Genomic DNA, 15,572 nt, shown 5'->3' on the forward strand with positions numbered 1-15,572 from the left:
AAAATCATGTCAACTGATTTTATAGCTGCTGCTGTAAAGATAAGAAAGAATTTATGATCTGTGGTATATCGAGAAACAGGATTCAGAGTAACAGGATCTCTTCTCTCTGGTGACTAGCAATAGGACCTGAGGGAATGGCACGAAGCTGCCTCATTGAGTTGGACTTGATGATCCTTGTGGGTCCCTTCCAACTCAGGATATTCTACAATACCGTCACTATGCAACAGTGCTGCTGTAAGGTGTCCAACTTAGCCAAAAAAACCTGTCCTTCTTTATCCAACCCTTCAGCCAATAAGCAAATCCAAGCCTTACTTTGCTCCTCCAGCTTGTTGATGTCTCTCATGATTGCTCTGAAGAAGGGTCTCTGATGGGGATCGTAGTTCATGCACTGTTTCATCAGGTCAGCCAGCTCCTTGCATGACGGTGTTGCCAACACGAAATGCCCCTCGTAGAACCTCTCCTTCTGTAAGGTGCAAGTCACAGAGTCACAGAATCATTAAATTTGGACAAGGCCTCTGAGATGGGACAGATGGGATGAGGGTGGCCTTGTGCAAAAGCTAAAAGCCAAAGTAAGACTGCTTACCCAGCAGCCTACCACATGCAGGAGGTAACCTGCAGCCAGGGCAGCAAGTGCCTTTCAGTTACCTCCTGTTAAAACAGCTCGGGCAGTGACACCAGTACTTGTCATTTCCTTCAGACAAGCAGCAGCTGCCTTGCTCCATCACCTTCCCACCACAGAGAGAAAAGGCCGATATGGAACAATGCTGGGGGCCTCTGGCAGTGAGGAACAGAAACTGCCAGCAATGAACAGAAGCTGCCAGCAGTAAAGCAGAACGATTTTTTTTTAAAAGCTTTCAGAGCAAGCAATAAGGAGTCCCAAGGAGACTAGTTATGAACCAATGTCCAAAAGGAACAAACAAGAACAGAAAACTAGGTCCTTTTAAGCAGAACCTGAGTAAGTTTTTAACTGAATATATTGATTAGAAAAGGACAGGTGTGACAGCATCAGAAGCTCTGTTCAGTTGTTACCATGCTGCATTTTGAGAATCACCAACAAGGTCAGATTGAAGCAATAATCAGCATCTTTGTAGTAAGGACAGCAATTTCTGCTGTGATCTGTGGCAATTTAAACAGAATTTGCCCCTGGTCAAGTACAGCCGAGCTGGTTTTGGAACAAGTTGAAAGCAACTTAAATTGGGTGTCAAAACTGAAGTGCCGAAGAGGATGCACGTCCAGGTAAAGTTAATACGACGCAGTTTTACCTCTGCTAACGTCTTGTCTTTCAGTGGTATTTCTCCATTATAGCAGATTTCCCACAGCGTTGTACCAAAGCTCCACTTATCTGCTGCAATGCTTAAATTTTTGGAGTCTTCAACACACTCAGGTGCAATCCAGGGGATTCGCTCGACACATTCTTAGATAAAAAACAGAACCAAAGCATTTTGGAATTAATACTGAAGGGCTTAAGACTTCCAGCTTACTTATTCTTGCCTAACAGCTGCTTAACTAAAATAAACTAAAGCTGCAGTATTTGTCCGGTTTCAGGGAAATCTTGATTCTCAAATCCCTGTTCTCATACAGACATTTCTGTGGCTTTTATAAGCTCTAGCTCTGAGCCATCCAGAAACTGTGACTCCTTCTGTATTATCTCACTGGACTTTCACATGACTTTAGGAGAAATGAATACAAGTACTGACCATCAGCAAACACTCCTTTAGTTCAGTGTAGTTTTCAGCTTCACAAAAGCTGATTACTGTTATTTGAGAACCAATTCTAGCTGGTATAAAACTGCATTATTTCCCTTCCCCACCACACCGAAGAGACAAATCCGATTCCTGTACTGTACCTTGTCTGGATAGCACGGTTATTGGTATTCCTGGGTCGCTCAGCTTTATGAAAGGACCATATTCAGTATCAATTCCCTCTCTTGCCAGTAGGATGTTTTTAGTACACACATTTCCATGTACCAAATCCTTATCCTCCTAATGTGAGGTAGGAAAAGAAAACGGTGAGTGCAATGAGCTAGCAATGCTCAGCAAGTGCTCTAACACACCCATAGCATGGGGGGAATCACTGTAGAATACTCCAAGCTGAAATCCAAAAATACAGCTTGGAAGAAATCATCCTAGAGAAAAACAGGGAAAAGAGAAGTAGGAACATGCTGTTCACACTTAAGCATTTGTCTTTGTTGATATAATACATTTTGGAAAAAAGACCAACATTATATTCCTGTTTCATGACAAGCAAAACTGCAGAAATGGAACACTGACTTCCAAGCACAAACAAAGAACTGGTGGCAAACACATGCACAAAGTTTTTTGGCTTACTTAAAGCAATATAATGATTTTTTTTTTTTTTTTTTTAAATCCCATACATTGCACAGTCCCACTGCCTGTGAGAGGAAATTCATTAGTTACTAACACACACGAAATCTACGTAGCCCTAGATTGCAGCAAGCTATAGACAATGCTCGTCTCAAGGTGCCTTCTTACCAGGTAGCTTAGTGCACTTGCAAGCTGCTTGGCTACTTTGAATTTCCAAGGAGTTGTCAGGAGTTCACTTTTCCGATGCATAAACAAGTCCAGAGGCCCAAACTCAACAAACTCTTCAACCATGACATCTACAAAGTCGGGTACATAAAGTCAGTATTGCAATGACCAGTGTCTGGAGAAATCTAATAGGCCTGTTCCCAACTTCTCTTTCCACCCCCAACTTCGATGCAAACTGGTTGTAAGATGTCATTATTCTACCTCCTTGAAGTTTATTTCAGTGCTCAAAGAGTCCAAACTAAAAGGCTGCCAAGAGAGGCTCTGCACAGTAAAAGAACAGTAAACTTTGAACAAAGCATTTCCAAGGCCACGGGGCAGAGCCTTGCCAGGGAAATGACTGCTGCGAGACGGCTGGTTTGTATTGACACCCCTGTCAGCACTCGGCTTTCTGACCTCAAGGAATCACCCTGTAACACATTTATTCAGAGACAGCACTGGAAGGGAAAACTTGTTAGTGAAAAGGACTTGGCAGCTGCTTGGCTGTTCCCATTCCACTTCTGTCTGCCCTGAAAAATCGACCACATCTCCCTCAAGGCTGGCTCTGAACGGAATGGCTGCCCTGTCCTTACCAAAACCTGCTGCTTCAAAATCTGTCTGAAGAGATGTTAACTAAACTCACCTTCTACATCCCGGACACAGACTCCGTGGAGGAGGACGATGTGCTTGTGGGAAACCTGCCTCATCATGCTCGCTGTTTCAAAGAATGCCTGTTAGAAAGTGAAGCAGATTCAACATTAAACTGCTGATCATTGGGGCAGTCATTAACAAACTAGAGCAGCAATAACAAACATTTACAAAAGAAAACTGTGTTTTCCAGTAGCATAAAGGATAGAAAACAGTAGGAAAATGCTGTCCTGCTGCAGCAATGGGGCAGGGGAGAGCTGTTTTGGATGTGTTTGTTGTTCACTGGGTCATGTAAGCAACCAGTACTCTCCCAGCACTCTCACAGACACGCCGATCCCAGGTCTGATCTGTGATGCATTAGCTTCTCTGAGTAGATGACTAAGCAAAATGCAAATCAAACAACTTGCCTGTGGCCTTGTTGATGACAGAGCTGGTGACAGATTGCCAAGCCCACTGCACAGTGCAGAGGTAGTTTCTGGAAGGTAGTGGTGCCCTCACTGAACTCCCTTGCTCTCAGACGACACCGTTCAGAACGTGGCTATGGGTATGCCTGCGTGTTCCACACCACTGCAAGGTGTGGGTCCACGTGCAGGCTACAAGTGAATAGTGGATTACTCCTCCCAGAACCCAGTGCTGCTTCCTGTCTAAGGAAATCAACTTTTTTAGCTTCTCAAAGGGCTGATCAATGATGGATTTGACTGCCTGGAATGGTGAGAGCTATCTTCAGCATTCTTCCATTCCCCTACCACGCACACAAACCCTAAGTGTCTCAGGCACTGCATCGTTGCAGTGTGGTGAGGCCCAGTATTGCAGGACAACAGAAAAAGAGAAAAAACTTGCCAAAGAAATGTCTCTGTGGCTGGGGTCCAAGACTTTGAGGAGGACTTTAATCTCTTTCTCATTTTGATATCCTTCATTCTCATCATCTTTGTAGTTGAGAATCCCTGAGTAAATCTGTGTTCTTGTCCCTCTTCCAAGATGTTCACCCTAAGACACAACACACCATATACTTTCAAACCAGGAGACGAAGCAAACAAATATACATTTACACAAATAGTCGAATCTGCACTCAGTTCTGCCTCTCAGAATTAGCCCTCCACTTGATCCAGCTACACGTACTTAAAATTATTACAGAGTGGAAAAAACAATGACAGCACGTTATTCTTCATTTCAGTAGTCTCTCTGAGAACACTTACCCCGTAAACTCATTGGATATTAAAGGGCTATTACATCTCCACTAACATCAAACAGGCTCAGTGAGATTTAATGCGATTAGACTAAACATCAAATGAATAAATAGTAGCTCTTATTTACAATAAGCTGCTGCTGAGGCGATCTTTCATGTATTTCCAGAAGTTAAGGAAGTAATATTTCAATGGAACACTTTGTTTGGGAATGTAATTTCCTCCTAAATAACAGAGGATTCCGTCTTGGGATATTTTTGCAGGAAGTCTGCATACTGACTGCAAATTACCAATCAAAAAACAATTAATACAAACTCTATCTGCCTTCCCCAGTCAGTAATTTTTTTAAAAACAGAAACAAAGCAAAAAAAAACGACAAAAAAAAATACATCTTTATTTAACTGAAGAAACTAACTGCATGATTTAAGAGACAAAGTCTTTTAGAAATGGTCAGTGTCATCTGTGCATTCAAACAAATGTTTTTTAAAGTTTATTCAGGTCACCTGCACCACTAACTGCAAGTGACTGTCACAAGATTTAGGAACATACATGCTAGATCAGTTTGGAAAACAAGATTCTGAATGCCAAGACTCTGCAGACCTTTTGAATATTTTACCTTTTTTTTTTTTCTGTAGGATATTCTCTTAAACCTCAAGTTGCCCATTTCCCTAACATGCCAGGCTTTAAAAGATACAAGTACATTTAGTAACAAACCAGGTAGCAAGAGCAGGTCCTAAGACTTTCATGATTTTTAATAATGACCTTACAAGCATCTTTTTTCACATGCATTAGAAAATTGCTTAAATATTCATTTGATTTCTAGTGAAAGGCATTACTCCCAAGCTTTGCTTCTTTTTCCATGCAAGGCCACATAAACATCTGGATTCTGCAAATTAAATTTGTTAATACAAATAAAGATTCAGAAAGTTTTATTGAGGAGAAATGGGAATGGAAGAACTGTCCAACCAGCCATAATGCAGTGATTCTCTGTTACCTGACTGGGTATGGAGGGCTGCCCTACTTGTTGGGATTTTAAGAGACAAACAGTGTTCAGCAGCTACCCACCTGCGTAATTTCTTCTTTGAGGATTCGATGGAAACTCAGCTGGCCCAGATGATAAACAGGCTGCCATTCCTGAGCCTTCTTGGTTGCAACTAGCAAGTTGGAGATCTCTGGAAGGCAGGGAGAGAAAATATTCGTTAAGACTTCTCAAAAATAACTGCACACATTCACCTTTCTCAAACAATAACATTTTTGTAAGCTCACTGCAAAGTAAATTTCCAAATGAATGAGAAGGGAGAAAAGAAGAAACTTTAACCACATTCCTGGCCAAGCAACTTCTGCTCATCACTCAAGAGAGAATTCACCAAAACAAAGCTATATTTTTTATTTTATGTACAAGATCTAACATCAGCTGTATGACAGCTGATAAGAAACCATTGGTACTTATTGCACAGAGAAGTATCCAGGGCCCAAAAAGACACTGCTTCTGATGCAGATTAAATGAAATAACACACATTCCCTCCTGCCTACAGGTATGGCCCTTTTCCACTGTCCAGATGAGTATGAGACAGCTGGAGTCTCATTTCCTCTCTTTACCTCCTTGAAAGCTTCTTGTGCTCTGGGAAACACTAACAGTCTGTTTTCAAAGCATAAAACTTAAAGTAGGGAATGGGAAATAAGCAGAAGGAAAAGTCTGCTGCTGCTTTCCCCTGTTTCTGGTCAGGGAGAGGCATCGTTAGAGCCAAAAGCCTTACACGTTAATGTTGTCTTCCTGCATCTGACAGCTGGTGTTATTTATTACGATACAATGGTTTTAGATGTCTGTGTGCACCTGGCCCTCCCAGTACTGGCAGCATAACATGTACGTGCATCAGGATTAAACCACAGTCTAGCACCTGAAAACAATCTGTTAACAGACCCTGCGCTGGAAATACTCTCCTCTTTCTTCAGGCCCTAAGCATCTTTGTGAATAACCAATTAAACAGACAGATTCAAAAGAAAATGAAAAAAAAAAACAAAAACAAAAAAAAAAAAACAGGGAAGAAACAGAATAGGGAACAGCAAAGACAACGCACTGGGTCCAACTGAAGTTCAGAGATGCACTGTCATGCCAAAAGCTGAGGAGGGCAGAAAACTCCTTGATCTGCTTTACTTATTTTGTTCTAAATACAGCTGCCAAAATTTAATTGAAATGTCAAAATGTTTAACCTCTCCATGCTCCAGACAATTGACTACATTCTTGAGAAGTGCTGAAAAACTCAAACGAGCTACAGAATGCTCTACGACCTTCTAAACAAGCAGGTAGTGAATGCAGCTCAGTTATTCCCCTTATTCTAACAGGAAACCATTATCTGATCAACACAACCACGCCACTGTGTGTTTCCTTTCATAAAAAATTCAGCTGCAAGACACTTACAGCTTACAGCTGTTTTAATAAGTGTTGGCATTAACAGTTTAACAAATGCACAGTTGTCCCAGTCATCTAAAATCTGATCTCACAGACAAATCTACTGATTTCAAGGGTGCTCGGCTTGAGAACAGCTCCAGACAAAGCTTTCCCCACTGCTCTGTGAAGATTAATAAAATAAACAACACATCATAATGACAGCAAATAAGCTTGAAACCAAAGGTTGCCACGCAACAAGCTGCAGGTTGCAAACCTCCTCTGCTGGAACAACATAACGTGATGCACGGCGGCACTGCCTGGCGTACGTGACTCAGTGGAGAAAAGGAAGAACCTTATATGGTCCCTGCTCTGACACAACATGACTCCGAGTCAGCTGTGACATTTTCTTTTTAAACAAATCTAGCGCTCTGCCTCTGCCATCGATACTGCAGAGGCCAGTTGTTTAGGTGCAAAAAGGCAAACCACTGTCATTAGAAAAGTTCATCCAAACAAGGCTCTTGAGAAGCACCAGCCTGTGAGAATCCTCTACTGAGCATGTAACACTAAAAGGAAACCCCTAAATTCTTTTTTTCACAGCATTTGCTTTTGCTTTTTGACAAGATCCCCAAACACAGAGAAGCAAGAAACTTTTTAAGTAAAAGAAGAGCTTGATGCACCAATACAGAACAAACAGAGGACACTAAAAATGCCTCCAGTACTGGAGCTTGTTTTCTTTCAACAACAAAGTTTGTAGTTTCTCTTAAGGGACAGAGACTACCTCTCGGTTTTGGTTGGCAGCACCTCTTCAGTGTAAAGCTTATGTTGTCTGTCCGAAGTATTTGTCCTTTAAGGTGATCCATCAGCTCTTTTAGGGATGCGAAAGATTTGTTTGAACCATGTAGGAAGTACCCGCCTTTTTTCACCTCAATCTGGAAGTTCTTGTACTGGATTGAACTATTTATCATCTGGAGAGAGTGGGGAAAAAAAAAAAAAAAAAAAGGAAAATACTGATCACTAAAGTGAAAGAACATTTGTAGGAATGAATAAAGCCATAAAGCCTTTGAAATTACTTCTCGGAAGAATTAAACACTTGCTCCTACGCTAGCTAGGTTCCTCTAATCAAACTTCAACAAAGCAGGAGAAGGCCCTGGAATTCCCATAACCTTCAGCCCCAGGAAGGCTCATAAAAACAGAGTGCTACATAAAGGTGCAAACTTTTAACAGGTCCAAATTACAGCTTCTGTGTTCTGCACAGCCTGAGGGCATTCAGAAGTCCTGACTCTTCAAAAGAAATTTTCTTCCATGCTCAAGAAGCGTTCAGTAAATTGCAGTGAAAAATTCTGTATGTCACTCTCCCAGAGTACGAGTTAAATAAGCTTAAATTTGAACCATGTTCATGCACAGTTCTATTGCTATCAACAGAAGTGTTCTGGATGTAACAAAACATATTTGTCAGAGACAGCACAAGAGTCTGGGGAAAATAAAGCTATGAATACTAGTGTCCATCCACTGCTACATCAGCTGTCAAAGAAAACTAAGATGAACCGCCCTAAAGAAGATAAATATAACATTGTGGATTACAGGGAGCCACTGGTCTTTAGCTCATTACCAGATTACTGCTGGGAATGCCACACCTGACGTACCTCTGAGCCTTCGAAACAAGTCACTGTCATGAGGATGTGGTTAAAGTTCGTGCAGCTCCATCTCAACACGTACATTCCTGCTTCATTTCCTTCCTGTCGCAGTTTGTTGATGGCATATTCGGTGCTGAAAGAGTCAACGTGCAAATGAATAAAACCATCAAATGAGCAGTTGCATCCAAAAGCTATTATTAGTAAACACACAGGAAAGTAATCCTAAATTTGGAACAAAAACATATCATCGTAACTTACAAATATTTATACTATTATTAAAACATAATTTGCCTGCATTGCACATGCTCACATTTTTCTGTATAACAGCAAGGGAGGATTTATTATGTTCTTGCATGCTTAGTGGGGAAACTGCTTCCAACACAGTGCACATGTAAGTTCTCTTAAACACAGAAGGAAAAGCCAGAAACATGGACAGATAGGAAAATAATTCATTCAGCAAATTAAAAATAAAAAGCAAAGCTTTGTACATCCATCCAGGGACCCCCAGGGTCAGCACAGGTAAGAGTAGAGTTTACCTTTGTGTACCTAAAATATTCCCATCTGCTCAACTGATGATTACCTTTATAGTTATTAGTGAAATAAGTCTCAAAACACTCCTACAATGATGAGGAGAGAAATCATGATATAATTTTTTCTTCTGATTACATAAAAAAAAGTTATCCTACAACCTCCTGGTAACTAATTCTGGCCATTACAGAAACCTTTCCAGAAAGCCAGATTTCCTCAATGGATTTAATATGCAGCAGAATTAGTGGACTAATTCAAGTGGGTCAATTAAAATCGAACCATTTTACTAACCAAATGGGTCCGTGGCATCCATTTTTTATGTTGTGCTCGATCAGTGGGGGAGCCACATCTGTGCAGAGATAATGGTGGGCATCTGCTGTAAGTCTGAAGTATCCATCTATCAGCGATGCAAATGACAAGGCCTCATCATGTGAGGACAGTTTTATTTCCTAAAACAAACAGATATTTTAGTCAAGAATTCTTACAGTTTTGTTCAAGTATTTCAGAAATATCTAGCAATTCATTCACAGTGAGTAAAAAATTGTGCAGAAACACATGATAGAAAACCATACACATTTAGGAGGCCAACAGTGACCATTCTGCACCCTCCCTACTTATTACTTGCTTGAAACTCATTCCCTTGCATGACTAGTTCTGCTGTAATCCTGGGTGAGATCTGTAACGCAAGCAATGCAGTAGTCATTGTGAAACCTCTCAAGTTCAGTACTAGGGCAGGCATGGTGGATTTGAAGCCAAGAGCACTTCGGTAGCTCCTTTCTAAATTCTAACAGCTGACAGCCCACAGAAAGAAAAAACAGGACACTGAAATTAGTGACTCTCCTCCTGACTCTCCTCTCTCCCAGTGTCCCCTCTGCCCTCCCTCTCTGAGCTCCTCTTTCTTGACGCTGCTTTTGGCTGTCCCAGGCTGTACACAGGAAGGCCACGGGCTGAGAAGCACAGCTGGGAGATCAAGAAGAGCTTGGGGAGCTGATAACTCTTACTGGTATGCAGTAGCAAGTGTAGAGAAGTAACTGTCTTCTTCAACTTGCTGCTCTTCTAATTAGCACTTTTGCATTTAAAGGCTGTTGAAGACAGCATATTTAACTACTATTTAAAAGTCCCATTAGGAAACGTTCCCCAAGCAGGTTGTCACCTGTTGCCCAACAATACTGTGCCACTACAACAACCCACAGGAGGGAAAACTATCCAGGTTTGGTTCTTACCATCCTTTTGTTATCCTGCTTGTTAATGCTCACAGTAGACTCCTTGATGACAATGTGGGTGATTTCAGGGAAATAGGAAAAATTGTTCCATAAATCTCGAATTTTGTGTTTTTCTTCTTCCTTTTTGGTTTTGCCATCAGACTTTTTCTTCTTCTCTTTCTCCGTCTGTACAGACTGCAAATATATTTGGGATAAAAATATATTAATAAAAACATTTTTTTAGCACAGCGTTTTCATCATGAAACAAAAATTCACAACAAACTGATCTTCTACATCTAGTTAATTCTTGAATGCCTTTTGCACTGAATTATCAATTCTGTGATCACTGCCTGTATTGCCAGGACTTACTTCTATCAAGAGCTGTCCATAAGAAAACTTTCACGAGGATGAAAGAAACCAGTTGTTAGCCAGGTAAATTACCTCTCTCACTATGCTAGCAATAATAATAGTAGTAGTACAGGGCTGAAACAGTGCTACTGAAATTTCTGAAGTATGCACATGAAGTACTTTCTGAGCTCAGCCCAAAGCCAGAGCAACATTCTTCTCACAGCTCCTGCCTGAACTTCTGCCGACAGCAGCTGGAAATCTGCATGCAGACCACAATGACACTGGTCACCTCACAGATCAAAGATTACTGAAAACTAGTACTAACTCCATACTTAAAAAATATAAACGCTCAGACTAAGCAAAGCTTCCTGCCAGTCACTGAATGCTTTTCACTGAGATGAAGTGTTTGGTTCAGCCATTTAAATAAAAATAATCTGCAAATCAGTAGAATCAGGAGCCTTACAAGAAACAGGCTGTACTTCTTGCAAGCTTTTCTTCTCAATATCCGTTCTTCTTTCCCTCCCCCTCATTAATATTATCATTTCAAACAGAAATTCTCCACCAGAGATAATTAGCTTACATCTAAATGTAGTGAAGCACATTTTCTGTGCTACAAAAGATAGCTATCAGTAGGTTTCTCATCACAGTAGGGAACTGAGGCAAGCAAAAAGAGGTCTATTTGTTCGTGTATTGTATGTGGAGAAAAACTATAGAATATGCCATAAACCCTTCAAGCACAAAGTACATTTAATATTCATATACACAAAGTACAAAAGAGGTTAAACAAAGTGAGCTCAGCAGCACTGAAACAAAGGACATCATATAAAATAACACTTGCATGAGAAAGCTGAGCTTTAATGTCACTGTATTCTAACTTACTCATGAAAAGTCTATCAGTATGAGTAATTCTGGCATCTGGGGTTGCCAAACATACAGAAAAAAGCGTAAGCAGACCTTGGTATCAAGACAGAGCACCAAACCATAAGGGCCTCCACATACATTAACCTTTTGTGACTTGAATCTGGTCTGGCAGATACAGTGAAGTCTTCAGTTTTTCTGGTGAAACTTCCAGGTGAAGAGGCTGCCCAGAGAGTATGTGGAGTCTGCATCCTTGGAATTTTCCCAGACCGAAATAGCTAAAGCCCTGAACAATCTGGTCTCGCCTCAGAGCTAACCCTGAGCAGGGGGTTGGACATGACAACTCCTGAGGTCTCTCCCAACTTGAATTATCCTACGATCTATGAAAAGAGCCCTTTTAAAAACGAAAAAGCTGATCTGCAGTGTCTGAGGATCATGTACATTTTTTAGCAGTTGTTATGCCCCCAAAAGTAATCTCAAATTCACATTTATCAAGGGATACTTACATTTGGCTTGAGCCTCCACTGAATTCCATTGTTTCCTGTCACGATGACTTCATATAGTGGAAGGATTTCATTGTCACCACAATTAAATCTATTTATTTCATTCTCAGATGAAATCAGCAGAGATGAAGTCTCAAAAATTTCTGCTCCATAATATTTAGTCAAAGTCTCCATTGTTGATAAGTATTTAACTTTCAGATCGCGTGGAGACACACTACTGTCACAAATGGTTTTGTTGTTAAACTCTTTAAGGAAATGCTTGAAAACATTATTTATCCGAATCCTGGTTAAGAAATTCCTTTGTCTGATTGTCTTGTTCAAAGTTTCGGGAATATAATGCTTGTAACTAGGAAGAAAAAAAACAGTGTGAGTTAAGACAGTTGAGTCCTAAGTTTTTAACTCTAAAATGTGGTGCTGCCTTACACTTTGAAAGCAAATTATAGAGAACAAGACGCAATAAACCACTGTGCAGTTGGTACTGCAGAAGCAGTTTATGGAATTAGTAGCCAACAAGAATTCAAATAATAACCTTACCTGTAAGGTTTAGAAGCAAATGGATACAGCCGACCCAAATCAGTAACATTAAGTTGCCACTTAACAACAGTACAATTTCTGAGTTTATTAACCTGGAATCCTGAATTTACAGCAAGTATTCAACACATCAGTATGCTGGCTGCACTAGCTGCATCCATTTCATATCATCTTCAGGTAAGAAGTAACTCAAATTTTCTATTACATATCCCAATTGACCAGATTAGGAAGTCACAGAGCAGTATTAGTGTTGGAGCTCGTAACTCCCATGTACTCAGACCGTGCAAAGTAAAATGCTTAAGATCCCTTTTGGAAGAGAAGTGAAGCATATCCAGCAGCAAGGAAGAATTTATCCCAACTTACCTGATGTCTTTGGGAAGCTCTGGAAGTTTCAACTTTTTGTTGATGGCATAGTGAGAGATTGCAAGGACAGCCATTCCCAGGCATTCATTTTCAATTTCATGAACTTCTTGATCATTTTTAGGGTCACGGATTGGTGCTAGGCCTTTCACCAAGTCATATTGACCCTTAACAAGGAGAGAAGAAAAAAAAAAAAGATATCAGGTCTGTCATTTGTCACGCTAGCAACCGAAGTCACAAGATCAGAGGCTCTCCTTGAGCAAGAAAAGAGTCACCCAAAACTGAAAGCCATGACAAGAAGGGGTAGAGGAAGAAGATAAGAGCTATGCAGTAAGATGCCATCTTCTCTTAGACCAATGAAACAGGAATGTAGGCAAGCACTAGTTATCCCACAAAGCCTGCCTACTCGAGAAGAAACATCAACACTTGTGCCTGAGAAAAAGTTTCTTAAAATGATGATTTGTGGAACAGGTGGAATCATTGCAAACATCATCACAGCACATCCATCCCATACACAGTCTCTATCGTCTGGCAATATTCACTGAGGTCCCTACTCATTGTTTTTACCTTTTTTGCTGGCAATCAGAAAAGAAAAAAAAAGACAAAAAACACTTTGCAGCATGTTATATGCTGATATAAAACAAGGCACAAATTAGGCACATTTCACAAAAGAAACCCTTTGCTTCTTACTACTTTAGAATGCAAGTGGTACCATGAAGATGTATTTCTAGCTGTAGCTACCTGGGCATTTTCTCACAGCGTGGTTTCACAGCAGAACAATTTTCGATTAGGAACACAAGCTTGCTGAAATAGAAACTGCACCTACTTGCCACGACCAGCACGCAGCATGCCACCAGCAACTGGGAGGCACAACGGAAGGAAAGAAAAACTGCATGCAAGCAGGCTGTGTGACAATGAGGGTGGTGAGGCACTGGAACAGGTTGCTCAGAGAAGCTGTGGATGCCCCATCCCTGGAGGTGTTCGAGGCCAGCTTAGATGAGGCCCTGAGCAACCCGATCTAGTGGGTGGCATCCCTGTCTATGGCAGCGGGGTTGGAGCTAGCTGATCCTTGAGGTCCCTTCAAACCCAAGCCATTCTATGACTCTATGGATGGCATCACATGCACAATTTTCACAAAAGAAAAGGTATAGCATTTATATAAAAAACAGTTAAAAAAGCAATTGTGTTGTAAAAACATAGCCTGTGGCTACGTTTTTGGACTGTGAGACAGTTTTCGTTACATGTTCTGCACATGGCCTGGTTGTTCTCCATGAGCAAATTCTCTTTTCTCCATGTAGTATAAAGTATGACCAATGCCAACAGGTAAGGTCAAACACACATTAAAGCTTGAAAAAGGTTCTTTAAAGCAGACAATTTCTACTGGATCAAATAATTGTTGTGTTAGTGGAATGGCACAGACACTTGCATGCAACCTCTTACCTGTGCAAAGATGTATTCTAATGAGTTTGCGTCAAGGATCGGGGTTCCTTCTGGAACATGCTTCTTCTCATAGGAGTTTTTTGACTTCTTTGGTGAATGCCTCCACACGGAGGGTTCATTTTCACTAGTCCCATGCCAGTTTGTAAAGTAGTATCTTGCAAGAAAAAGAGAAATAAACTTTAAAAATCCGGGAGAAAATCCTCGATTTATATTAGATACATATTCTAAACTTGCAAAACAAAACGAGGTACATGCCAAAAACCTTCAGTCTTCTGCCTCAGTGTAAGAGACTATGCCTCTGCTGTGCATTAACCAATAGTTGATATTTGCATTCCAAATTAAAATGACTCATCTGAAGGGTTAACACGGCTTCAGACCTCCTCCTCTGCAACCGCTGAGTGTCTCCCTCCAGGCCACAGCTGGAAGCACTGGAAGCTATGCACTGGAATTTCTGCTTCCCTTTGGTTTTGGATGGAGATGGTGAAAACGACACTAATTCAAATCATCCAGCTTTAAAGGGACACAGTCCATCTTCTGTGTGTTTAACAAATAAGCTTTTTACTCTATCTGCACACAAGGCTTTTTAAAAACCTGCTAAAAGAGTTGGCATCTGCTGCAAACGAATGAAATTGTTGAGATCAAGAGTCTGTCAGAAGCTTTTGAAAAATCTTTGTCTGAATTGCTGCAGAGATTTCTTTCTGAGTTCTATTAAGATTGTAAATCACATAAAGCTTAGTTAAATCTGGTTTGAATCAATGTGCCTTTTGCAAGAGTTCACGCCTTGCACGTGATCATGACGTACTTACATTTAAAAGGTTACAGGAGAGCAGATTTACCCAGCCGCTATGTAGGAGGGATTTCTGTTCGAATACACCACTAACTCCAGAGAAGCATTCGGCACTACCCAGAGCAAACAATGCAGAAGTACTTACTAATACAAAGGGAGGTGCAAAAGGAGGCTTTCCTGATGGACAGTGACCACAGTGAGCTCCACAGAATGTTACCACAAATTCTTGACAGCTAAGGTTTTAACGTCTGCCTAAATGTGCCATCAAAGTCGTAAGGAGCTTGTGTGACCAAAATAACACTAAATTGAGATCAGCTTACAAAGGAAAAAGACAAATGAATGTGAAAGGTAATAAGCACTGCACACAAAAGCAGAAGTAAAGAAAATTGAGTGGAAAAAAACTAAGTTATATCCAACTCCTGACCTGGAAATACACATTTTTTGTATTGAAAGAAAAACCGGAATAGATGAAGTACCTTATAAACTACAGGCACATTTGAAAATCAGAAATAACAAATCTGTTTAAGTAACAAATCATAATGTTGCCCAGTTTCAATTCGAACGTAACGCAATAAAAATTGCAAGAGGCGTATCCTGGAAGACAGGAAGAGAGCAAGCAGACAGCAAATCAGTCA

At 40.7% G+C, this 15,572-nt stretch overlaps 1 protein-coding gene across 4 annotated transcripts in view; it reads right to left on the reverse strand.

The window, feature by feature from the left end:
- JAK1 (Janus kinase 1) overlaps positions 1-15,572 on the reverse strand; it is a 55,080-nt gene that overhangs the window by 7,018 nt on the left and 32,490 nt on the right. For all 4 annotated transcript variants that reach the window (XM_082766153.1, XM_082766152.1, XM_082766155.1 and 1 more), the window contains exons 5-18: positions 14,151-14,304; positions 12,714-12,877; positions 11,823-12,165; positions 10,132-10,305; positions 9,200-9,357; positions 8,390-8,513; positions 7,525-7,711; positions 5,423-5,529; positions 4,014-4,160; positions 3,169-3,256; positions 2,493-2,620; positions 1,847-1,982; positions 1,263-1,414; positions 313-463 (exon numbers count right to left, since the gene is read on the reverse strand). In XM_082766153.1, coding sequence (XP_082622279.1) covers positions 313-463; positions 1,263-1,414; positions 1,847-1,982; positions 2,493-2,620; positions 3,169-3,256; positions 4,014-4,160; positions 5,423-5,529; positions 7,525-7,711; positions 8,390-8,513; positions 9,200-9,357; positions 10,132-10,305; positions 11,823-12,165; positions 12,714-12,877; positions 14,151-14,304 — 2,213 coding nt within the window. The remainder of the gene's footprint in view (positions 1-312; positions 464-1,262; positions 1,415-1,846; positions 1,983-2,492; positions 2,621-3,168; positions 3,257-4,013; positions 4,161-5,422; positions 5,530-7,524; positions 7,712-8,389; positions 8,514-9,199; positions 9,358-10,131; positions 10,306-11,822; positions 12,166-12,713; positions 12,878-14,150; positions 14,305-15,572) is intronic.

This window comes from Aythya marila, assembly GCF_965140915.1.
Source record: "Aythya marila genome assembly, chromosome: 8".
Lineage (NCBI taxonomy): Eukaryota > Metazoa > Chordata > Aves > Anseriformes > Anatidae > Aythya > Aythya marila.